This window comes from Caretta caretta, chromosome 24, assembly GCF_965140235.1.
Source record: "Caretta caretta isolate rCarCar2 chromosome 24, rCarCar1.hap1, whole genome shotgun sequence".
Classification (NCBI taxonomy): domain Eukaryota; kingdom Metazoa; phylum Chordata; order Testudines; family Cheloniidae; genus Caretta; species Caretta caretta.
In genome coordinates, this window is record NC_134229.1 from 8,750,690 (window position 1) to 8,776,114 (window position 25,425).

A 25,425-nucleotide genomic window follows, 5' to 3' on the forward strand; every position below is an offset into this window, starting at 1 on the left:
GGATGGCTAGGTGGGGGTGTGGGGGGGATGGCTAGGTGGGGGCGGGGCTGGTTTATCTGATGTCACTCAGTGTTGATAAAATGAGAACTTTGACCCACTAAAATAAAGGATCTGGGGACTTTGGGGCTGGTTGGTTTCTTGCCTGGGTTTCCAAAGGGCCCTTTCTTTTTATTTTTAGCAACCAGTGAGTGGGGGGGGGGGGGCTGCAGCCCCAGATCATTTTCTCTGAAACCCACTTCCCACAGCTGCCAGCTCCCAGCAGGGCATCTCTCCGTCTCTGTTACTCTGATTTGATTAGGATTTAAATCACGCCTGTGTGTGTGTGTGTGTCTATGTGCGTGTATCTCTCTGTGTGTATAAATCTCCTTTATATGTGTGTTGCCACGTTTATGGATCACTGTGTATCTATGAATAGGTGCATATCTGTGTGTACCTGTGTGTGTATCATCTTTATTGCTCTGCATGCATCTCTCTGTGTGTATCCATGTGTGTGAGTGTGTTGTTGTATCTGTGTGTGTGTGTGTATCTCCTCCGGGTGTGTTTGTTTCTGTGTGTATCTGTATGTGCATATCGCTGTGTATTGCTGTACGTGCAGCTCTGTGTGTGCATGTGTGTGTTGTGTGTGTACATCTGTGTGTGTGTTGCTGTGTGAATCTCCTCTGTGTGCATTGCTCTGTGTGTGTGTGTGCATGTAGCTCTTCTGGGTGTGTATATTTGTGTGTGTTGCTGTGTATATCTCGTGTGTGTGTGGGTCTGTGTGTCTCCGCCGGGTGTGTGGGTCTGTGTGTGGGTCTGTGGTTTCAGGGAAGCCAAGCCGGGGGTCCGGCCCGGCCGATCCCGGCTCCCGGCGCCGCTCGGCCCGGCTCGCTCCGCGGAGGCCCAGCTGGGCTTCAGCACCGCGGACAGCTCCGCGAACAATGGGCAGTGCGCCGGGACAGGCTAAGGGACTCTCGACAAATTCTCAGCAGGAGGAGGCTGCTCCATGCTTGTGGCTCTTAGGAGGCAGCGTAGCCTAGTGCTCAGAGCAGGGCTGGGAGTGGGGGCTGCAGATTTCTCTCTGCCACTGGGGAAGTGTGGTCCAGTGGTTAGAGCAGGGCACAGGGACTCAAGATCCCTAGGTTCTGTAGCTGGGCATGGAGGGTTGGGTACTTATGGCAGGGGGTTCTCGTCCAGCTTGGGTGGATCTACCAGCCCAAGCAAGGGACTGGACATCAGGACTCCTGGGTTCTCTGGGGGAAGTGCGGTCTTCAGTGGCTATAGCAGGGGACTGAGGGTCACGAGTGCTGGGTTCCATTCCCACCTTGGAAGTGGGAGTGTAACATAGTACTTTGGGCAGTGGGGGGTAGGACACCTGGGTTCTACTCTCAGCTCCCAAGTGTGGCCTTGACTCAGTTTCCACGTCTGTCAAAGTGGGTTAACGAGACCTACCTCTGTACTGAGCCCCACTTCCTTGTGGCCAGGGGATGGACGGTAAATGCAAAATGGTACAGTGGTGAGGTTTTATCAGGGTGATGCTTAGAACTGTGGCCCATGTTACACACACACACACACACACACACACACACACACGAGCCCCAGCAGGTGGCGTTCGCTTTGGTAAACAGTTTAAATAATAATAAAATAGGCATTTCTAGTAATTTCTCAAGCCATTTTTGTGCAGATTATCCCCCAAACTAAAAAGGCATCGGCTTCCAGATACCAACTCCCTTCCTTGGTCGGCCTCATCTCCTTTTCTCCTTAATTAACTGCATTACAGCAGCGCCATACTACCTAAGAGCAGGTGCTGGTCCTGGGATACTTAGCCAAAATCTCCTCTTCCTGTGATGTTCAGCAAGCTGCTGATGCTCCCCACCCCAGAGGTGGCTGCATTTCCCTAGTGCCAGGTGTGTAGCGTGGTGAGGCAGTTCAAAAAGAAAAGGGACTTGAGAGATGTAAGCCTGTGTAGTATATTTTATTGTATTATATTACATTTATTAATGCAAATACACACACACAAAATACACAGGCACACAGCACTGGTGTGACCAGGGCTGGAATTCAGCTTCTAGTTCTGATGTTCAGAATTCAAGAAGGATGTTGATAAATTGCAGAGGGGTCAGAGAAGAGCCAGAAGAATGATTAAAGGATTGTAAAACCTGCCTTATAACGATAGACTCAAAGAGCTCAGTCTATTTAGCTTAACAAAGAGAAAGTTAAGGGGTTATTTGATCACAGTTTATAAGTATCTACATGGGGGACAGAAATTTGATAATAACGGGCTCTTCAGTCCAGCCAACAAAGGTCTAACAAAATCCAATGGCTGGAAGTTGAAGCGAGACCAATTCAGACTAGAAATAACATGCACATGTTTAATTAACCCTTGGAACAATTTACCAAGGGGGCTGGTGGATTCTCCTGGCAATTTTTAAATAGAGATTGGATCTTTTTTCTAAAAGACCTGCTCTATTTCAAACAGAAATTTATTCAGGGCAGTTCTCTGGCCTGTGTGATGCAGGAGGTGAGACTAGATGACCCCAATGGCCCCTTCTGGCTGTATGATGTCGGGCAGAGGTGGGCAAACTACAGCCCGCAGGCCACATCTGGCCCTCAAGCTCCTGCTGGGGAGCAGGGTCTGGGGCTTGCCCTGCTCCCGTGCTCCAGCCAGAGAGTGGGGTTGGAGGCCATGCTGGGCACCCATGCCGAGGCTCCCGGAAGCAACAGCATGTCCCCCCTCCAGCTCCTACATTTAGGGGTAGCCAGGGGGCTCCATGTGCTGCTTCCGCCCCAAACACCACCTCTGCAGCTCCCATTGGCTGGGAACTGTGGCAAATGGGAGCTGCAGGGGTGGCGCCTGCGGGTGGGGCAGTGCGCAGGGCCGCCTGGCTGCACCTCTGCATAGGAGCTGGAGGGGGGACATGCCACTGCTTCCAGGAGCTGCTTGAGGTAAGCGCCGCCTAGAGCTTGCACTCCTGACCCGCTCCCACTCCCCAACTCCCTGCCATAGCCTGGAGACTCCTCCAGCTCCCTGAACTCCCCATTTCTGGCCCCACCCCAGAGCCGGCACCCCCAGCCAGAGCCCTCACCCCCTTCTGCACCCCAACCCCAATTTTGGGAGCATTCATGGCCCACCATACAATTTCCATACCCAGATGTGGCCTTTGGGCCAAAAGATTTGCCCACCCCTGATCTAGGAATAGATAGAGAAACCAAGATTTTCAAAAGAGACCCACGATTATGGGGGCCTCTATTACTGGCTTACGCTTGAGGCTCCTAAAAGAGATTGAAGCCCCTGCATGTCTGGACCCTTTCAGGGGGTCTCCACTTGGGCAACCCCAGTATTGAGGCACCCAAAACCACTCATCACTTGTGAAAGCCGTGGCCCGTATATGCACATGCATGTACGTGTGCACACCTAATAAACTCAAACTAGAGTATCTGTGGGGGTGTTCTGTGTTGTATGATCTGATCTCATATGGTGCACTATTTCCCTATATAGACCATCTACACTGGCTTCTCAGGAAGCGGCCCTTAGAAGAACAGCACAAGCAGTGCTGGTAACAAGCCGGGGTCTCTGTTTTTCTGTCCGGGCCTGTATTTATTTACATCGGTTGGCCTGAGCCTGTCGTTTTCTGTGGCACTGAACCTCCCTGCTTGCCTGCCTGCCTGCCTGCGTCTCTCCCGGGGCTGGGAGTTTGCTCCCGGTCCCTAAATCTGACATCATTATTTGTCAGGGAAGGAGGGCGGTCTGGAGAGGAGGGTTCTGTTGGTAAAGAAGAGATTTGAATCAGAGCTCAAGATCCATTAAAGGGAGAAATCCAGCAAAAGCAGCTGAAATCCAGCTTGGAAAAGGGGTGGGAGGGGGGGGAAAGGAGAAGGAAGAAATGAATCGATAATTTATTTATTTATTTATTTATTTATATGCATTTTTTTTTTTTTAAGGAAAAAAAACCCACCCCAAGAATTTACACTGGTCTCAGCCTCTTCAAGGAAAGTTAATCAATAAACTAATTAACTGCTTTGCAAGCTCTGTAATTAATAGATCAAAAGTATTCGCGCCAGGGCTGTGACATTGCTAAGAGCTCGGGTCCAAGGAGGCGGAATTGCAAGATTCTTCAGAGTTGATTTTTTTTTCTTTTTCTTTTTTACCGATGATGATTTAATTTGTGTTTTTTGCACCAAAAAAAAAAAAATCCGGATTTTTTATTTTTTAAAGGTAAAAAAAATCAGAGACAGCAAGAAGGCAACAGGGAGGAATCCCCCTCCCCCCCCCACCACCACCCCCAAAAAACCCACTTTTTTTTTTTTTTACAGATTTGGAAGATCCTGGTTCAAGCATCCAGAGCCACCAATCAGCCTCTGCTCCCTTTGTTTGGTTCGCCGCTGGGCAGTGTTGGGACCGTAGTTAAGGCTGGGATTGTGTTCTCGCTTCCTCCGCCGGGGCTGGGTAGGCGATTCGAAGCTCGCCCCCCAGATTCGCCCCTTTGGACCAATGAAGGAACCCGATGCCATTAAACTTTTCATCGGGCAGATCCCACGGAATTTGGAGGAGAAGGATCTCAAGCCCATCTTTGAGCAATTTGGGAAGATCTACGAGTTGACAGTGATTAAGGACAAATACACGGGCATGCACAAAGGTAAGTGAGCCAGGCCCAGGCTGCTAGAACAATAATGGGATGGCGCGGGGGGGGGGGAGGAGGAGAGAGAAAACTGACTATGAAATGACAAAGCAAGAGCAGCCTGAGAAAAAAGGAGACTTGGGGATGTCGGGGGAGATCAGATCAGCTGTGGCCAGGAGGGCAGAGAAAGTCGGGGCCATGCGAAATGGCCATGCATATTAAAATGTCAGGGCTTAGAGAGGGGGGAGGCCACGCAACAATGAGCTGTTTGCAGCGAGAGTGAGATGGTAGCAGATGGCAGGAGGTACAATCAGATGAGAGGCGTCATGGATAGAGGCCGGGGGTTTGTATGTGCAATTGGTTTAGGGGGTGGGGTTGGAGCGGGGGAAGGGACAGTTCTCCGCCACCTCACCCTGACTCCGGTGGGGTAGTTTTGCACTGGAGAGAGTCAGGCCCTGTGTGTGTGTGTGGGGGGGGGGGGTTGTGACCCCATTTCCTTCTGCCCCGGACACCTTTGAGTCTCCATTTAGCACAGGGATTGAGTTATCATCTGAGTCCCAAACCCAGTGAATATTTGCCACTTGTGTAACTCTGGGCCAGAGGAAGCAAAGGTAAAACTTGTGAGGTTCTGATCCCAAATACCCAGGCTGGGCTTTGACTGTTCCCTCATGATTCCTTTCCTCCTGTATAAACAGACGGTCTGTCGTCCCCCCGCCCCCCAACCCACTTCTCGTGATCTTGCCAAATGGCATATCCTTCGCTTCTGCTAAAGGAGGCCTGTCTTCAGCCTGAGGCCTCTAGGTCAGAGCTAAATTTGTCTCTGCTGGTTCATTTCTTGTCTTCTTTTTTAAACACACTGCTCTGTATTAGGGAGGGAGCAAGCGGTCTTTAAAAAGCAGAATGGGGGGGGGGGCTGCAGATCAGCATGTGAAATAGATCCAGGGGCAAATTAAACAAGGGCTCTGGCCAATTTCTTAATTCAAAAGAAAGTTCCAAATGGCATGGGTGAAAAATCCTGCTCTGGGAATATTCCTGAAAACAAAAGAGAAGGCAGGGCAGGATTAGCCAAGGAGGCGAATCGCATAAGATCATTTTCTAGAATTTGATAACATTCCATTTTTACAAGCCCAGAATTAAAGCAATTGTGGAAACCCGGCTTTCTCGGAGGGTATTTTGAGTTGGATTGAGGGATTCAGCCCTAGGGATGGAGGCTGGCTGGCAAAGATTAGTCACTGTATAATGTGTGAAAAAGAGAGGAGATCAAAGTGTAGGAAAACGGGTTTTATTTTACCCCTTTATAAATCAGGTACATTGGCTGATATTTTTGTAAACTGAGGAGAGAAAGATCCAGCACTGATGTAAATCAGAGTAGCCCCACTGACTTCAGTAGATGCTATGCCCATTCCTCTCAGCTGAGAATCTGGCCCTTAGCATATTTTTACAGCTGGTACATGTGGAAAACATCAACAATAACAACCAGGCTCTGACTTCAGAGCCGGCTCTTGGGTCTTCTTATTGCTCTATGGGTTTAAAACTTCGGTTCTAACCCCGAGAGTGAGAGTGGTTATAGGACTGGAAGGCAGGAAGGTTTGAACGTTACAAAAAAACCACAGATAAACAATCGCTCGGATTTTCACTAAACCAAGCGGGTCCCCTTAGGCGCGACTAATTATTTTATCAAATACAAATGCAAATGATTTATATGCAAGTCGCAAAACAGAGAATGCTCCAGGACAAGAGTTTTGTGCTTTAAAAACCAACCAAACCTCCTTACATAACAAAGATGTTTAAATTATTAAAGGTGTGAAAGAAGCTTCCATTTCCAGGCAGTCCCAGCGGGGGAAGATGTAGCAGGGTGGAACCGGGCTAATGTGACACAAACTCGGCGTTGGTTGTTTTCCCTGGCTCGCCAGTGCAAGAGAAACTCGGGTGTGGGGGGCTGAGATACACCCCTGGGGTTGGCAAAGCTGACAAATTCAGGGAATCAAAATGGAGCATCTTTGGGAGGAGAGGGAGCCAATGTGAATATGAAGAGTTTCTGACTCCAATAACCAGCATCCAGAGGAACCGCTATGGACTAGATTAGGGGTTCTCAACCCGGGGTACTCAAAGGTCTTCCACGGGGGACAGCAACTCATCTAGATATTTGCCTAGTTTTACAACAGGTGACATAAAAAGCACCAGCCAAATCAGTACCAACTAACATTTCATACAGACAGTGACTTGTTTATACTGCTCTGTATTCTCTACTCTGAAATGTAAGTACCATATTTATCTTCCAATTGCTTTATTTTATAATTCTATGGTAAAAATGAGAAAGTCAGCAATTGTTCAGTAATAGTGGGGCTGGGACATGCCTGTATTTTTATGTCTGGTTTTCTAAGCAAGTCGCTTTTAAGTGAGCTGAGACTTGGGGGTATGCGAGACAAATCAGACTCCAGAAAGGGGTACAGTCGTCTGCAAAGGTTGAGAGCCACTGGACTAGATCCTTCTTTATTTCTGTAGCAATGACAGCGCTAGGTGCTTTGGGATGAAGGCAAAGGCCATGCCCCCATAGAGTTTACATCAGCTAAGGCCCAGTCCAGGAGCCTAACCAGGTGTAGCACTTCCTGATACAAGCAGTGCCATGGAAGCCCAGGGGCTAGCCAGCACGACACCTACTAACCAAGAGTTTGCAGGATTCAAATAATTATCGTCCTGGCGATTAGGAAGCTTTGCTCTAACCCCAGCTGCTGGGCTGGGCTGGGGTTTTGTTGTCCACGTATGTTGCAAGGGTGGGGGAAGGGAAGAGAGAAATCCGGCTTTCCAGCGGCAGTGGAATCTGAATGATCGGGGCGGCCCCAGCTGAAACAGTTTTGAGGCTGAACCGTAAATGCGTTTGATTATTCTTTTTTAACGGCAGTTTTTTGGTACCGCTCCCGTTCCAGATTTAGGGCCAAAAACCCGAGTGGGGGAAACTCAGTTTCTCAAAAGGGGACTTTAAAAAAAAAACAGTGAATGGTTTTAACCCCAATAAATGCTCATCTCTTCAGAGGACGGGGGGGGGCTGGTCAAACAAAGAGCTGCAGATTGAGTGGCTATAAGATGTCATCGTTAAGGGCTTGACCCAAATGCATGCGTAGGTCCCAGGCCTGTGATGTCCTCAGCATCGTTATACTCCCGTTGACTTCAGTGGGTTTTGGCTTGGACACGATTGGACGGATTACAGGGCAGATTTCCAGTTGTGCCGTACCCACTGTTGGCACCAGCTTTGCCAAAGGGCTCAGTATCTGCCCAGCCCCTGACACACTGAGCTGGGCACTGAGGGTTCAATCCTGTGCCATGCTGAACACCTTGAGTTCAGGAAGAGCTGAGAGTGCTCAGCACCCACGCTGGATTGGGCCCCGGGTGGAGCATAGGATAAACCCGGCTTCATGCTCTTGGCTTCTACCAGAGCAGGGATTCAGCAGCCATTGCTTCTGGGAGGAAGGTACCTTGGGAGCTAAGGCAGAAGGGACCCTCCTTGGCTAGGCCCTGGCAGATCTGCCCTGGGCAGCCCCTTGCTGAAGATACTGTCGTGTGCTGGGGCTCACAGAGTCCTGTACGGGGCCAGGCTGGAGTCTGGGGTCGTTACTGCGGGATAACGAGGTGCGATGCCCCCTTCCCCTGAGCAATCAAGTCTGAGTAGAGAAGGTTTTACCCTCTGCTTGGTCCCACTTGTCAAACCAGGAGCCTGGTCCTTTCCCCCTGGCTCAGAGCCATGCCGTGGGGCAAGCTCTCCCAGGCCCACAGCTCTGGGGGCTCCGATGTAGAAAGGTGGCGCGGGATCTGTGCCAACTGGCCAGGGCAGGACAGGCCCGCCCCACAGAGTTCTGTCTCCACAAGGGACAATACTGACCAGCAGCCTGGGAGGAGGCCACTGCCCCTTCCCCCGTGCAACCCCTTAATGACCTTCCCCAGAGCAGGACACCCCCAGCCACGGGGCCCAATCACAGAGCTGGTGGCTCCGTGGCACTGTGCGCTCACCGCTGGGCCTGCCCAAGCCCCTGGCTCTACCAGGGCTCAGGTCTTGGGCCGGGCCTGGTGCCCAGGGGTGGATTTCTCTTAGCTCTGTGCACGCTGACCCCAGGGGGGCAGAGGGGCTGGCAGACCCTGGAACCCAACTCTGGAATTGGTGGCGGTACAGCCTGCCCCGGCTGGGATCCGGGTGTAGCTGGCTCAGCAGGTGTTCCACGCGTTCCCGCAGAGGATAAGAGTTTACTACTGCTACCCGCCAGGGAGCTTCTGGTGCTGGCGGCCTCTGGGTTTGGCCCACTCGTGGTGACCCCTAGGCAACTTGCCCTTTCCCGAGGAGGTTTCTAGTGGGTTGTTAGCATGGCAGGGAAGGCTTCTGTGCTCCCTGGGCTGGGGCACCTCCCTGGGCTAGCCGGTGCAGGAGGAGGGCTCTGCAGGGCAGCAGTCCCAAGGTCGGGGGAGGAGGGAGGGAGGGAGAATGGCCTTGAGGCTAAGGCAGCGGGGCTAGGATGCAGGAGGTCTGGCTGAAATTATCTGGCTCTGCCTCCTTGACCAAGGAGCGGGCTGCTGCACCCTGCCCCAAGCTGAGTCAATCCTTCCTCTGGGAGCCACCCACCGATCTCAGAGGGGTGACTTGGGATGCAGGCAAGAGTCGGGGGATTAGTATCCGGCCCATACTCACCCTGTGCCTCGGTTTCCCCATCCGTACAAGGGGGGTATGGCTTCTTTATAAGGGGGCGGGTGTAAGACTAGATCCAGGGCAGGCTGGGAAGGGCTCAGGGGAGGGGAGACGGGGGATCAGATGGCTACAGCTGGGCCACACAAGTAGGGGATTGGAGCAACACAATCCGCACCCCGGATCCACCCCGGAGCAGGTGAGGGTGGTTCATGGGCAGGGTCAGCTCCCCAGCTGGTCCAAGGCAATAAGGAGGCAGTGTTGGCGACATCCCAGCTGAGGACCCCGCAGTGTGCCCGGCTTCCATCAGGAGCGGCTGCGAGAGGCAGAGGGGCTGGCAGACCTCTGGCTGCTGGCAATGGGGCTGGCAATGGGGCGCCTCTGGGAGGGCCGGCTGGAGCAAAACCGCTTTTCCACCTCGCTGCCCTCCACAGCGCTCTCGCTGGCAGGGAGCGACGATTAGTCTCCGGACTCTAGCTACGAAGAAAAAGAGTGTATTTTTCTCATGAATATTTTACAGAGCCGGCCTCCCCAGGCCCTGCCCGAGCGCTATGGACGGCTCGTGTCAAGGCCACTCACGCCAGTGCTGACATACACGTGCCTGGCACACGCTCCCACACTGTGGCCCGCACGCTCGTCACTTGCTCTGAGCTCGCTAGCAGCTGGTTCAGCGAGAGAATGAACTGATGGGGGGAGTGAAAAGAAAGAGGGGAGGTGGCTCTTATAAAAAGAGGGAGTGGGGTCTAGTGGTTACAGCAGAAGACTGGGAATCAGGACTCCTGGGTTCTATTCTTGGGTCTGGGGGGATGTCTAGAGCAGGGGCCTGGGAATCAGGGCTCCTGGGTTTTCTTCCCAGCTCTGCTGCTTTTGCCCAGCGTGACTTTGGGCAAGTCAGTGCCCTTTCTGTGCCTTGGTTTCCCCTTCTGTCACATGAGGATGAGGCGAATACCAAACAGCTGGGCGAATTAATTCACAGTCCCCAAGTGGCTGGCACTCCCGGGTCAAAGGGCCGGATTTCCGAGCGACCCGCTCCCTCCGAGTTTCAGAAGAGCTTAGCTCCCATTCGGGCATCTAAGCGGCGGGTCACAAGAGCAAAACACAGCATAGCGGCGGGAACAGCCACCTGCCGAGCCCCCTGGGGAAACCGGCCCTGATTTAGGTGTCCCGCCTGCCTGGCCAAGCCCGCCCAGGCCTGTCGTGTCTTTGGGGAGGGTTCAGACCCAAGCTGCAGGAATAACCCAGGGTCTGGAGCCCCCACCAGCGGGAGAGACTGGAGAAGCTCAGGCTTCCGGGTTATCCAGGAGAAGGTGAAGGGGGAAGTGTGATCTGGGCCTGGGTGATTTTTAGAGTCGGCGACTCTTCGATCTAGCGGCGAGAGGAAACCCCAAAGGGAGTGACTGGCAAGTGAAGCCAGACAGCAGCCTAGAAATAAGGTTCACATGGTGAGCAGGCAGGGTGATTAGCCACTGGGACAGCTCGCCTTGGGATGAGGTGGCTTCTCCCTCCCTGGAAGGCTTTTAACTCAAGACTGGCTGGCTATTTAAAAGCCAAGCCGTCGCTCGACCAGACGCTATGGGCTTGATCCCAGAGATGCTGGGGGCTCTTTGGCCGGGGAAGCTCATAACGGCCCCTGCCTTAAAATCTCAGACTCTGTGGTTTGCCCGAGAGAGCTGAAAACCTGGGGTTTGTTAAGCGACGTCTGGCCTCCTCCTTTGCTGTGCCTTTGTGGCGATTCGTGCTCTCTGGGCGGGGTAGATATTTTTAGCTTTCTTTTTTTTTTTTTTCTTTTTATTGCCAGTGGAAAATGTTAAGTGGATCAAGGCGGGGTGGAGAGGATCTTCTGACAGACATTTGTGTTTATTAGGTCTGTTGCTCGGAGCCCGAAGAGCAAGGGGGGAGGGGTGTGTGTGTGTTAGTTATTGTCGAGTGAGCTGAACCCGTAGTCAGGGATGCCAAGGCCCATTAGCCCACCTGTTGCTGTTCTTTGTGTCTATTGCAGCCCCGCCTAGGGGCCTCAGTCAAGATTCCCCTGTGCTAGGAGCTGTAGGTACAGACAGTGAAAGGGGCAGGCCCTTTCCTTAGGGGCTCGCAGCCCCAGGGCAGGACTGCTGCTTGCCGAATGCTCGCAGAATGCACAGCTGTCTGGGTCGGCACACTGCGCGGTACCAGTGGGACAGGCCCTGACACTGAGCCTTGTCTACACCAGGGCAGTGCCAGGGCGAGCTTTTCCCTGCCGATGTGCCGCTAAGTCCAGCGGAGGGGACATTGGGGGGGCTGAGCTGGGGTTAGCCCGTTCAATCCTTGCCTCCACTGCTGGGGCTGCCAGCCCGGGGCCAGAGAGTGCCAGCTGCAGGGGGGGGGTTGTGCTGCAGATGCCTGATCTCCTCAGGAACTCATTGCATGCAAGCCATCTAGTTCTGACAGCTTTCAGCGCTTCCTCTGTCCTCCCTGCCCGCCCCCTCTCCGGCTTGGCCTGCAGATGGTAACTGACAGGGGACGTGCCCTGAACCAGCCAGGTCTCTGCCCAGCACACCACGGGCCTGGAAGCTCCCCTCTGCCCTGGACACACCGTCTTCCCCGTCTCCCCAGGAGCTGAGAGGGTTTATCAGAGTTGGATATAATGCAGGACACCCTGTTCTCCATTGAGAGGGGAATTTCGTTGCTCTGCCTGCTGGGGATTCCTGCTGCATCTCTCCTTGGTGGGAGTCGTGCTCCTCTGAAGGCAATGCAGATGAGTGGTTAGAGCAGAGGGCCTGGGAGTCAGATCTCTGGGGTTCCACTGTCCCAGCTCTGGAAGGGAAGTGGGGTCTAGTGGTTAGAGCAGGGGAGGCCTAGGTTCTGTTTCCAGCCCTTCCACTGACTCACTTTGGTTTTCTTTGCTGTGTAAACAAACTCTTCGTTACCTCGGGGCAAGTCATGTCCCAGCTCTGTGCCTCAGTTTCCCCTCCCTTGTGAAAAAGGTCAGCACTTCAGGGGTCTTGGGAGGGTGCAGGCGTACAGAGCACTATGATATTAACAGGAAGAAGGGGCTAGCACAGGGATTACCAGGAGGGTCTGGGGGCTTGCGGCCCCCACCCCCCCCACGTCAGCAAGGGGGAGGTGTGCATAGGTGCCGGATTACCCTCATGTCTGCAAGGTGGGTTTGAGAACATCCATCCCAGATTTCCCCCACCTCCCGCTCCCCAGTCCCAACTGCGCCACTCCCTGTGAGAATCAGGTAGACGGCCAGGCGGGCACAGACATTAATATCCTGCTTGGAGGTGCTAGGACCAGGGCCAGGTAGGATCGCTGGAGTGGTTGCTGCAGGGGGAGGCTGCACTGGAGAGGGAGGGCTGTTGGGGGTGGGGCTGCGATCTGGGTTGGGGAGGCCCTTGGGCTGATCCTATTTTAATCTCCCCAGCCCCAATTTGCCAGGCCCCGACCCCGCTCTCAGTTAAATCGGGAGTGATTCCAGTGCGCTTCTGATCCACCCGGAGGGAAGTCACTGGAATCTGTGGCACCTGCATCAGACTCGGATCTCAGTTCTGGTGTAAATCCAGAGCGACTCCCCTGGCATCAATGGCATGGCCTCTTATGCCAGTGAAGGGACTCTGGATTCACAGCCGTTGCCACTCAGGGTAGAATTTGCTCTGGAACTCTGGCGTCTGCTGCTTTCCACTGAAGCCCTGGTCAATGGCAGGAGACCGACGACGCCCAAGGTGTCTGCCCAAATCATGGGCTCAGCCTCTGAGGCCGCCTTGGGCTTTTGGTTCCACTGGGGGTTAAATCAACCATGAAGCTGTCTCTGCTTATCTCCTGTGGGGGCTGCAAGGCCTCGTGACTCTGACGCTGTGGGGCTGGAGGGGGCCAAGTTTGTTGATAGCATTCGACTTGTTTTCCATTGACAAGTAGAATGGCCCACAGCTCTGGTAGGGGCAGAGTAGCCAGGGTAATTATAGAGACTGATGGGCCAGCGGTCGGGGCGACCCCCTAGGCTGGCCTCCCCGCTCTGCTGCAGACTCCCTGGGTGAGCTTGGGCAAGTTACTTGGCCTCGCTGTGCCTCAATTTCCTCACCTGTACAATGGGATAAGAGCCCTGCCCTGTCTCACCAGGGGCACGGGGCTGTAAGGATAAGTACGGTAAAGATTGTGAGGTGCCCACAGACTACGCTGGTGGAGCCTGGCACAATCATTCAGTGCCCCCCGGCCCGCAGTATCTGAGCCCCCGGCCGTGCTCCTGGCAGGGAGCCCAGAGAGAGAAATGGCCAAGTTTTCAGCAGGGCTCAGCACCCACAACCGGGGACAGCTTTTCAAAACAGCTGAGCGGCCTGAGCCCCGCAGGGCAGGTGTTAGCTCCTTTTCTGTGTTTTGTCCAGCACCTAGTGCCAGGGGGTCATGGCCCAGAACCAGGGCTACTAGACGCTGTGGCGATGCAAAGAACCAATCATCACCGTTGCCAAGTTAGGAGCTGCTGGATTCTGAGCACTTAGGGCAACCATAGCCCTTCAAGTGAGCCGAGTGCTCGGAAAACTGGCCTCAGTTGGTCGTCCCATCGCCATCAAATCTGGCCTGGTGTGACTTGACCCAGGTCATTCCGGAAGTCTGTGGCAGATCTCGGAAGTGAGGCCAGATGCTTTGTGTCCTGGACCAGTATCTTACCGTCAACTCCACTATCCAAACATTCACAGCTCGCTTTCCCCAACCTCGGCCCACCTCATCCATGGGCGTGAGGCACCTAAATGTCTTTGGGGATCTGGGCACTGTGGTCAGCAGCGGTATCGCAATCCCGAGCCAGCAAAACACAAGAGATTGGCTTAAAAGTCAGGAGATTTGTTTGGAAAATGATAAATGTGCAGGCTTGGTTGCAGATGATACAAAACTACTCAAGACTGTTAAGTCCCTGGCAGACTGGGAAGAGTTACAAAGGGACCTCACGAAACTGGGTGACTGGGCAACAAAATGGCAGATGAAATTCAATGTTGATAAATGCAAAGTAATGCACATTGGAAAACAGAATCCCAACCATATAAAATGATGGGGTCTGAATTAGCTGTTACCACTCAAGAAAGAGATCTTGGCGTCACTGTGGATAGATCTCTGAAAACATCCACTCAGTGTGCAGCAGCAGCCAAAAAGTGAACAGAAAGTTGGGAATCATTAGGAAAGGGATAGATAATAAGACAGAAAATATCATATTGCCTATAAATCCCTGGTATGCCCACATCTTGAATAGTGCGTGCAGATGTGGTCGCCCCATCTCAAAAAGGATACATTGGTAAAGGTTCAGAAAAGGGCAACAAAAATTATTAGGGATATGAAGCATCTGCCATTTGGGGAGAGATTAATAAGACTGGGACTTTTCATCTTGGAAAAGTGAAGACTAAGAGGGGATATGATGGAGGTCTATAAAATCATGACTGGTGTGGAGAAAGTGAATAGGGAAGTGTTATTTACTCCTTCTCATAACACAAGAACTAGGGGTCACCCAATGAAATTAACAGGCAGCAGGTTTAAAACAAACAAAAGGAAGTATTTCTTCACACAACGCACAGTCAACCTGTGGAACTCTTTGCCAGAGGATGTTGTGAAGGCCAAGACTATAACAGGGTTAAAAAAAAAACAGATAAAATCATGGAGGATGGCTTCAAAGTCCTTTAATGGCTATTAGCCAGGATGGACAGGGATGGTGTCCCTTGCCTCTGTTTGCCAGGAGCTGGGAATGGACGACAGGGGATAGATCACTTGATGATTCCTTGTTCTGTTCATTCCCTCTGGGGCACCTGGCATTGGCCCCTGTCGGAAGGCAGGATACTGGGCTCAATGGATCGTTGGTCTGACCCAGTATGGCCGTTCTTATGTTCTTTGTCTCCTGGTTCTTCAGGTGCCCCCGGTTCACATTTTCAAGCTACCCGCTGTAACCAGGAGAGTTAGAAACTTACAGGGATTTTTGTTTTAAATGGAAGCTGAGGTTCTTCTCTAGTCATTTGAATCCAGGAGCTAGGCCTTTGAAGGGGAACATCTGCTAATGCAAAAGCAGCTGCAGTAGGGTGGACAGCAAAAGTCGGGATGTTCTCTGTTGTGGAATAAGAATAAGAATGGACAGCAGAAGGGGGGTGACTGAAAATGTGCTATGTAAGCTCCATGGGGCAGAGGAGGGTTCCTGACTGGGGTTCCCCAGACTCTCTAGTATCCACGTCCATCGCTTACTGCGCTCTGATGGGCCCCCTGACCTCGCTCTGACTTTTCCGCTTGTCCCTTTCAGTTTCTTCCTCTGTCAGTGCCTTGCTCTGTAGCTCTCGGGCTGGTATCATCTGCATTGCAAGTAGCAGCCCAAGCAAGTCCAGGCCCCATGGCGCCGGGGGCTGTACAAACAGAGTGGGAGGCTGCCTCTGGCCCAGAGAGCTCGCAATCAAAACAGACAAGAATGAGTATTATCCCCTTTGTGTGCACTGAGGCTCAGAGAAATGAAGGTCCAGATCCTCAAAGGGAATTAGACACTTAACTCCTGTGGACTCCAATGGGAGTTAGACACTAATTCCTTTTGTGGATCTGGCCCAAAAGAAACTTGCCCAGGGGCATGCAGGAGTCAGTGGCAGAGCTGGGAACTGAGCCTAGATCTCCCAGATGCCAGCTGAGTGGCTTATCCCCTTTCCTTCCCCTTTCCCTTCCAAACCCCGCTGGGAAAATCCACCCCCCTCCCCGCGCCCCCTGGCAGATGCATTGTACTGAGCCAATCCAAAGGGGGACACACGGGACTGGTATGGGCCTTGCCAACCTCACTGTCCCATTAGGGCTTGGCTCAGTCCTAGCCCTCCATCCCCGAGCCTGGGAAGCTGGGTTCACGGTTCCCCCTTTGGCCCGTGGGCCTGAGGGCGGAGCCCGGCAGCCCCCTTGCTACTGTCCCTTTGTCCCAGGAGCCCTTTCAAGTGGGGGAGGATTGTGGGGGGATCTGCCGCGTCGGGGGGCAGGGAGCCGAGGCACCCGTGACCCTTCTCCTCTGCTTTCTCTCTCCGGCAGGATGCGCGTTCCTGACCTACTGTGCTCGAGAATCAGCCCTCAAGGCGCAGAGCGCCCTGCATGAGCAGAAGACGCTCCCAGGGGTGAGTCCTTGCAGGGTGATGCGGGGGGGCAGGGGGTGGAGGGGGAGGGACTTGGGCAGGGGAGACTCTCCGTTATCTCTGACTACAGCTGCCCAAACGTCAGTGCCAACCCCCAGTGCCGGTGTGTCATGCCCCCCCCCGTTCGTTAGCATTTGCGATAACCAGATGGCCGGCTCCATAAAATCTCCTCGGCGAGATACAGGTTTGACTGGAGTCTGGGTTGGCGGTTTGGGCCCTGTCACTGGTGTGGGGAGAGGGGAGGGGGTGATTTCCCATGGGGCCACCAGCTCTGCCTGGCTCAGGTGAGGGGGGTGGAGGGAAGGGACCACGGGAGGAGAGTGGGGGGTGACAGATACACCCTCCCGTCCATGGGCATTGGCCGCCTGCCAGCATTGTCGGAGCTCTGATCGTGACACCTCCTCTCCCCTGTACTGCCCTCTGCCCAAGGTGACTCGCTCCCAGCTCCTGAAACTTAATGGAAAGGCAGTTTGGGGCCGGCTCTCTTGCCAACTGGGGGTTTCAGGGTGCCAGTCAGTGGGTGCTGTCATGGTGCCAGGTGGGCGTCTGTGCCCTGGGGCTCTGCCAGTCAGTTTGAATTGGCTTTGGAGCATTTCTGGTGCCGGGTTGGCAGCCGAAGAGAGCAAAGTCCTGTGTGTGGTCCCAGGCACAGAAGTAGTCCCACTTGTGCGCCGCACCCCTGCGCTCCAGGGACCCCCGTTTCTAGAGAACAGAGCCTGGTGCTGAGGCCCAACAAACTCATTTCACTCAGGGGCCACCAAACCACTGACAGCACCACCAGCTAGACTGTGCAGAGCAGGGCTTTGAACCAGTGACACTTAGCAGTGAAAGCAAACTCCCCCAAGGCCATACTCCCAAGGCCAAGTATAGAACCCAGGAATCCTGGACTCCCGCTTCCCTGCCTAGCTATATCACACTCCTCTTCCAGTGCTAAGACTGTCCTGCTTCCCTGTAGGGGGAGCGGCTTAGTGGGGGGCAACCCCCAGGCCTGAACAGGGGCTGGGGGCTCATGTGGAGACATGGCCCTTTGCTTGGGCACCTAGCGGTGCAGAGAATTAGCAAGAAGCTGCCCACCGCTTCCCCCTGCCCTCCGCAAGCTTGGTGCGCCAGGGCCCTGGCAAGCCGACACGCCCGGGCCAGGCGCATCTGGAAATGCGTCAAGATCCTGACTAATGGGAATTCTGCTGCTGGCGGACCACGCACACATGTGCGCCGAGAAGCAGGCTGGCGGGATTGGCGGATCTCAATCACTTTAATAAGACGGCTGTCAAATGGGAGCACCACGCCCCCTTGTCCTGTAGCAGTACCTGTCGTGTCTTCCCCGCCAAACAGGCCTAGCGCGCAGGGCTTGATGTTTCCCCGGGGTGTCCGGGGAGTGGGTGGGAGGTAAAGACACTGGGGACCTGGCTGATCCACGAAGGCCCCCTCAGGGGAATCAGTGGTAGAGGAAGGTGCCCCGCACTGCTCAGGATTTCCATTTTTTGGCCTGGTCTCATGCTCCCTCCCACGGGAACCTTTGGGACTGCTGCTTGTCCCCCTCCTTCCTCCAGCTCCCCGGGGAAAACCACTGCCAAGCGGCGCTCTCTCCCCGCTCCCTGCCCTGGGGCCTGCTGGCTGAGCAGGGATCCAATGCTCGGGGGTCCTTGGCAGGGCTGAGCTCTTGGGGGCTCTGGCGGGTCCTTGCAGGAGAGATCTTTAGCCTGGTGTCTCCCAGTCCGGGTGTCTGGCCCAGGGTGACCCCGATAGCCACAGAGTCAGACACCTCAGGGGCCGCGGGGCCTGAATCCCAGGCTGCATGGTGCAAGTCCCCAGGGCCCCGATCCTCAGAGGTCTTGAGGCGCCTAACTCCCCACCACTGCCCCACATCTGCCACTGATCCTGCTGGCCAGCCCCAGATGGGGTCCCAGGGGCTTTAAGCCATTGTGGTCCAGACGCTGTCCTTTTGTTAGGGCCTCTGAATGGCAGTTTGGTCCTAAACACCAACGAGGATCTGGGCCTCTCTGGGCCACCACTCCCTTGTGCACAGTGGGAGGAACAGCCCTGCCCTGCCCTGCCCCACAGTATGCCAGGGGTGGGGGCCTGGCAGAGACAGAACTGAAGCCTAGTTTGCCCCAGGGCTTTCGATCCTCTCCTGGGTGTGATGCCCACCCTGCCATCCCCTGGGGCAGCCAGGGAGCTGTATGGGACCCTCCCCAGCCCCAGGCAGGCGGTGAGCAGAGCCTTGACTTACTTTGGACCCCGTGATGGGGAAGGGGCTTGGCCTGTCTAGAGCTGGGTCCAGGACCTCAGCTGAGCATGCCGTGTTGCCTTGGCTTATTGATGGAAAGCCACAAAGGCCGAAGGTCTCCCTCTGCCCTGGAGGCCTGACCCTCCAATCTGGCTCCCTATGTCCAGGAGGGGGGCGGTTTCCACACAGATCGTGACTTGAGATTTCCTCCCTTCGGTGAGTGGGGAGCAGCGAGCCGGGGACCCCAGCCCTGCCGGGGAGCAACGCCCTGCAGGGGGGATTGGCAGGGAAGCAGGAGCTGGCTGACGAAGTGGCCGGGCTGCCCAGGGCGGGAGGGCAGGGCGCGGCCAGGGAAGGTCTCCTGTCCCTTGGAGAACAACAAGGGCAAATAATAAAGCCCCTCCATGCCTCTGGGTGGGAAAACAGGCCTGATGGAACCACGGCGCCAGGCTGGGAGGAGAGAGGCTGCTTGGCATCCCCATAGCAACCCTCGCGGGCATCTCCCACCAAGACACCAGCTCCACTGGGGGTGGATTTGCTCTCTCCACATCTTCCCACCCCACTGCGCCACACTCGAAAGAAAGGGCGACATCTTCTGCTTGTCCTACCCCCCTCCACTAGCTTTCCATCGTTCCCCCCGAAGCACAAACACAGAATCCAAGTGCATTTTGCCTGGGGAGGGAGGGGGCCAGATACTTTGTTTCTCGCCTCCTCCCTTCTGAATGTTGGGAGCAGATGCTGCAGAGTGGGGGCTTTGTCTCCGGAGATTCCCTTTATTCTGCTTTTTCCACCCCCTTTCGCCACCTGCTTTTCTTCCCCGGCCCTTTATGTGCCGGTGGATTGCTGCGTGCGCCTGTCTCTGATTGGGTTTGGAGTATGTAGCCATGGAGCTGGGAGCATAGCCTTTGGGTGTGTGTTTCCCTCTGTGTGTGTGTGTGTGTTTAGCACGAGTGTGGGATTGTGTGAGTCAGGTGTGGACACGGTTCTCTGTAACTTTTAGCCGTGTGCCGGCGTGATCTCATGCTTGTGTGTCTGTGTGTAGAAGCCCACGTTTATAACACACTTTAGGTCAACAGTCCCCTGTCCCGTGCGTTAGCACCTGTGCAAAGTAGGCATGAAATGCCATGTGTTACACCCATTTGGGGTAAGTGCCCGGGCCTGGTGCAGGGCGACAGGGAATCAGGGCATGTGGCATGTGAGCGCGTGCGTGTTTTTAGTATGTGTGCGTCTGTGTGTCTTTTGCCTACCTCTTATGGCGGCTCCTGGTGTGAGCACGTCTGTGTTTTCTGTGTCTGGCAGGGGTTGGCTTCTCAGGGTGCGTCTGTTAGCCTGGGGCTCTGGGTGTGTCTCAGTGAACGTGGGGGGGGGGGGTTAGTGCATAGCATTGCTAGCAGGTGTGGGTGTGGAACCCGGGGGAGACTGTGTGTCATGGTTGGGTCCCCGCTGGCCTGACCCACAGGTGAGGGGAGTTGTTACCACCCCAGCTACGTAGCCTGCTCTTAGAGCTCGCTCAGGCCCGGACATTTCAGCTGAGACGGTGACCACCACAGGGTGCCCCTCTTGGTGCAGCTGTGTCAGCTCTCCCGCTGCAGGGCATGATGCCCTCCATCGCCTGGGGTGGGGGGGAGTCCCCAGGGAGCAGCCCCCACAACGTAGGGTCCCTGGGGGAGGGAGAGATATGGTGGGTTTTTAATGCCCCCCCAAACACTGCCATCCTGGCTCTGCACTGCACCCCCCACCTCGCCCTCTTGTGCCATCATTTTGAGTGTGCAAAGAGGGTGTAAAGCAGTGCCCAGCACAAATGCCCCCCCCAGCACATTGGGAGGAAGGGGACACCTGCTTTGCACAGGTGTGAATGACGACCCCAGCGGCAAGACAGACCCTGGAGTCACTGCTTGTCTCTAGACCCCAAGTTCTAGGCTCCATGCACCAGGCTTCTGGGTCACTAACCCCGCCCTGGGTCACAAACCTCATTGGCAGGAACAGCTTATTGTGGGGGAGGGGAGGGAGTCTGAGACCCTGGTGGGGCGCGGGGGGAGGGGCGGGTGAAATACCAAGTGGGGAGGAATCCAGGACAATGTTAGGGATCAAGGTGGCATCTGCATACTGTGCTTAGAGCCATGGAACAGATTTGGACCCATCCCCTCCCTCCCAACACACCCTGCTCTAACCATTAGACACCTCTCCCTTACCCATGGCTGCTAAGAGAACCTAGGAGTCCTGACTCCCAGCTTCCCACTCTAACCATCAGATGCCATTCCCTGTCAGAAATAGGAGCAGAATCCAGGAGTCCTGGCTCCCATTCCCTCCATCTGCAATTCCTCAACCTCACTCGACTTCCAGAGCTGGGGCCAGAACCTGGGAGTCCTGCCTCCCAGCCCTCCTGCTTTACCCAGTGGACCCTACACCCCCCCAGAGCTGGGGACAGAAACCAGGAGTCCTGACTTCCAGGTGCCCTATCTCCCGCTCTACCCACTAGACCTCACTCCCCTCCCAGAGCTAGAAATAGAACCCTGGCGTCCTGGCTCCCAGCCCCCTCACCACTCTAGCCACTAGACTCCTCTCCACTCCCCTCCCAGAGCTAGAAACCCAGGAGTCCTGCCTCCCAGTCCCTCCCCCTGCCCTCTCACCCACAGGATCCCAGTGTGGCATCCAGACTTTTCCCTAGTAAACGCTGTGTTGTGTGTGTGTGTCTGTCTGTCTCTGCTGTTTCCCCCCACACACCCGCTCCCGCTTCTTTCCCCCACCCCTTCTCCATCCTGTCCCTTTTCCCAGCACTCCAGCTTTGTTGTTCCTGTCTCGCTCGCTTGTCTCTTGGGTTGATTTAAAGGAGCTCCCCCCTTGGCCTGGCAGCTGTTGCCCGGGCAGGTCAGGGTGCCTGGCGCCGCCCCCTCTCCCAGGGCAGGTGGTCCGGGGTCCGGGTGTCAGTAGGTGAGAGGCTGTGTCTGGCTGGGAGAGGAGAGGCTTGAATTTTCAGTCCTTGCAGGGGGGTGTCTATAACCACTCCATGTGCAAGCAAGCTGTGCCCATGTAAGGATGCACACGCATGCAGGGGTACACGTGTGACCATTTGCGCCTGTATGCGTGGGGGGTGGGGGGATGTGTACACAGGTGCCGGGTCGCGTGTGTAGCACACGTGTGCAAAGGGATGCTGCGTGCCTTTGCACCTGCGTACGAGCGGAGGCATGCCCTGGCCCATGCAGGGCGTGTGTGCGTCCGTGAGGGAGGGCGCGTGCACGCGTGTGCATTTGTGGCAGGGCAGGAGAGGCGGGCGCATTTGCCGGCATGTGCCAGGGGAGGCGCGTGTGTTCGTGCGTGCGAGCAGGGGATCCGTGTGCATTTGCACATGCGTGCAAGCGGATGGAACCCTCCGGGGCCGAGCTGGTCCAGGGCCTCAGGTCCAGCTGAGTCTTTCCACTCGAGTTTGCTGGGTCTTTGCCCACATCCTAGCTGGGGGGGTCCACATCTCCTGTGCCCACCTGAGCACTGACTGGTCCCCTGGTTGGCATCCCTGCCTGAGAGACTGAGTGTTGAATGGGGCATAGAAACAGACATATCCTGGTGCCACCTGCTAGGCATAGCCCTGGCTCAGCTGATCTGTGGGTAGCAAATGTGCCCGTCTCCGCAGCGTATGGGAGCGGTGGTTGAAGGGACCCAGCACTGGCAGGTTCCCTTTTATTTGGGGAGGCCGCGGGTGCCCGGCTGGGTTATAAATAGCCCCTTCTGTTCCTGGCGGGGTGCGGACACCAGGAGCCCGGTAGCTAGGTAACCAGCGGGCAGATAATGACTCGTTGCCAGGTAAACATGGTCTGCGGGGCAGGTGCGCTGGGGACAGGGGGCGGCTGAGCTAACAAAGCCGAGGGCCTATCCGGGGGGGGGACTCGCCCGCAACATCTGGGAGCAGCGACGCCAGCCAGTCTGTGCGTGTGTCTGGGGCCAGGTCTGCTTCCTGAGCAGCTGCCGAGGGGGAGGGCTGGTGGCCTCGCGGGGCCCTGTGCCCGGGCGGAGGTACACGGCGGTTTCATTTGAGCATGTTCCCCTCCCAGGAGTGGGAACCGAACCCAGGAGTCCTGACTCCCAGCTTTCCCTGCTCTAAGCACTGGATCCCACTCCCCCCTGAGAGCTGGGAATAGAACCCAGGAGTCCTGGCTCCCAGCCCCCCTGCGATAGCCACTAGTCCTCACTTCCCTCCCAGAGCTGGGCAGAGAACCCAGGCGTCCTGGCTCCCAGCCCCCTGCTCTAGGACACATACAGGGATCTGTAGCCCCCACGATCACTGGCTCTGGGCTCCTTCACTCTAATGGGGAACAGGGGGCTCTGCTCCCCTACCCCCAGCCGAGCTTGCAGGGGTGGGGGACAGCAGCTAACCCCCTTGTTAGGAGGAAATAGGGCCAGGGAGAGGGGGCAGCTCTGACCCCCTCCCCAACAGCCTGACTCTGCTGACCTCTGACCCCAGCAGCTTCTGGGAGCCCCAAGCCCCGAAATATCCTGCACCCAGATGCCCTCCCACTCCCTAACATGCCCCCCCAGCCTCCACCCTTCACATCCTCTCCCCATGCAACCCCTGTACCCCCCTCTCCCCCCCAGCCAGCTCCCGCCGGCTCAGAGTCTCCTTCCCACCACAGCTCTGTGGGATCTAGGGCAGGGGGAAGCTCCCAGCATGGCTGGCTTGTGATAGGGGGGAGCAATGGGATCTTGGACCTTAAACGAAACCCATTCCTGCCTCCCCCCTGCTGACCCCTGCCCTGGCTGTGGGATGGAGACTGGGGCCACGTGGGCTCGTTCCCGTATCCGCTTCCACTAACGCACTGGCTGGTGGTGTGCAGCCTGGCAGCTGCCCTGGGGTTTTCCCGACGGCCAATTCCTGTAACCAGCGCATGCCCCCTCCCTGCCCTGGTGCAAGTCAGGATTGAGGGGCACTGTCAGAGCTGTGTGGTGGGAAGCCCAGGGCTGGGATAGCAGGGGCTGCGGGTCAGAATTGAGGGGCACCGTCAGAGTTGGGGGGCAGGGCTGGGATAGCAGGGGCTGCGGGACAGGATTGAGGGGCACCGTCAGAGCTGGGGGGGCAGGGCTGGGTAGCAGGGTGCTGCGGGTCGGGATTGAGGGGCACCGGCAGAGCTGTGTGGTGGGAAGCCCAGGGCTGGGATAGCAGGGGTTGCGGGACAGGATTGAGGGGCACCGGCAGAGCTGGGGGGAAGGGCTGGGATAGGAGGGGGCTGTGGGTGGGGATTGAGGGGCGCCAGCAGAGCTGGGGGAGGGGGAGCCCAGGGCTGGCATAGGAGGGGGCTGTGGGTCGGGATTGAGGGGCAGTGGCAGAGCTGGGGCAGGGAAAGTTTGCACAGCTCTTCTGCCCCAGATGCCTGTCCCCAGCCAGCACTAACCACTTCTCATTCCCACCACAATTCACCCTGAGCCCTGAACCACGCCTCCGGACAAAGAGTGGCCTGGGGGCTGGGTTCAGCTTCACTGGGACTGAGGTTCCAGGGTGATCTATTGGGATCTGCTGGGATCCTTCCCAACCCCCGGGATCACTTGATCTTGGGACGCTTTGCTATTGCTCTGCTGGCTGCTCTCCCACTCGCCCCTCCCTCGTCCTCTGCCCTGGATCCGGTCCCTGAACCCCACCAGCCAGACGGCGTTACTGCTGCCATCCGGCATGGGGCTCGCACTGCACGCCGGGACCTAAGAAGCTTTCAATTTGATTGGATAATCCCAGGATTTATGCGTGGTAAATCCCAGGCGAGGCGGGAGGGGCAGGAGGGATTTGGAGGGGTGGGATTAGAGCAGCTGCCTTCTGATCTGGGGGGCAGGGGGATCAAGTCACTGGCACGTCCTCAGCCCGACCTGCGCCAGCCAAAAACTATCCCCGCGAGGAGGCCAAGCCATCCGGCTCCACCCTCACTCAGAGGCTGGGTGGCAGCTCCTGGGGTCACCCAGTGACTGGGGCCTCCTGGGGTCTCCGTTTTTGTGCAAAGCAGCTCAGAATCTTCTGCCTCTGGGCCACAAGTCTGGTTCCTGCTGCCTGTTTAAGAGACCACTGTGCAAACCCAAACATCCCCTCCCTGCAGAACGCTCCCGGGCCCATGACAGAACAGAGAGGAGCACATGGTGCCTCAGGCTGGGGAGGGGATCTGGTATGGAGCGTGCAATCTTTCTGGGGGCTTGGGTGGGATGGGCTGAAAGCTATATCCCCCAAAGGGCCAGTCCCTAATTTATTTCCCCTCTTTGGGGTATGTAGCACCTGACGGGTTTTCATTTCTAACAGCCATTGGCTCGCTAGAGAGTTCTTGCTCAGTACAATAATTGTGCTCTCCTTTCTGGTTAATAAGGGAACAGGGAATTTTCCCCTCCCGGCTGAGGGCATCGGGCTCTGAAATCTGGATTCCCAGGCAGTGGCCCATGCCCCCACGGTCCCACAATGCACTTGGCCAGCTTGCCAGTTCTGCATGAGGTTGGGGGCTGAAGGGAAGCACATTTCTCGCTGACCCCAGCAGTGATGGGGTCACGTCCCCATGCGGGAGAGCTGGAGAGTTTGTAGCTAACTCCCATGAAACTGCCCAGCCCTCCCTCGAACCCAGCCGCTGGATCTGAGTCTCTTGTGCCAAGCGCTCCATCCTAGGATGGTATTTATTATCATGGCAACTGCCCCTCAGCCAGTTGCCCCAGTTACAGAGGGGATGGTCTTGACAGCAACAATTACCCGATTGCATGTCTCTGTTCAGGGGTTTATCATCAGGTGTCACAAATGGTAACCAAGATCAGAGGGCCCCGTCGTGCCGGGCACTGCCCAGACACGGAGTAACCGAGATCAGGGCCTCGTTGCACTAGGTACTGCCC

General features: G+C 55.8%; 1 protein-coding gene across 4 annotated transcripts in view; it reads left to right on the forward strand.

Moving 5' to 3' along the window:
• Positions 1–4,018: 4,018 nt before the first annotated feature.
• CELF3 (CUGBP Elav-like family member 3) overlaps positions 4,019–25,425 on the forward strand; it is a 36,003-nt gene continuing 14,596 nt past the window's right edge. For 3 of the 4 annotated variants that reach the window (XM_075122699.1, XM_075122698.1, XM_075122700.1), the window contains exons 1-2: positions 4,301–4,613; positions 16,261–16,343. In XM_075122699.1, coding sequence (XP_074978800.1) covers positions 4,469–4,613; positions 16,261–16,343 — 228 coding nt within the window. In that variant the 5' untranslated portion in view covers positions 4,301–4,468. Of the gene's footprint in view, positions 4,193–4,290; positions 4,614–16,260; positions 16,344–25,425 lie in introns of those variants that run through there. The other variant, XM_075122701.1, reaches the window with a different exon arrangement.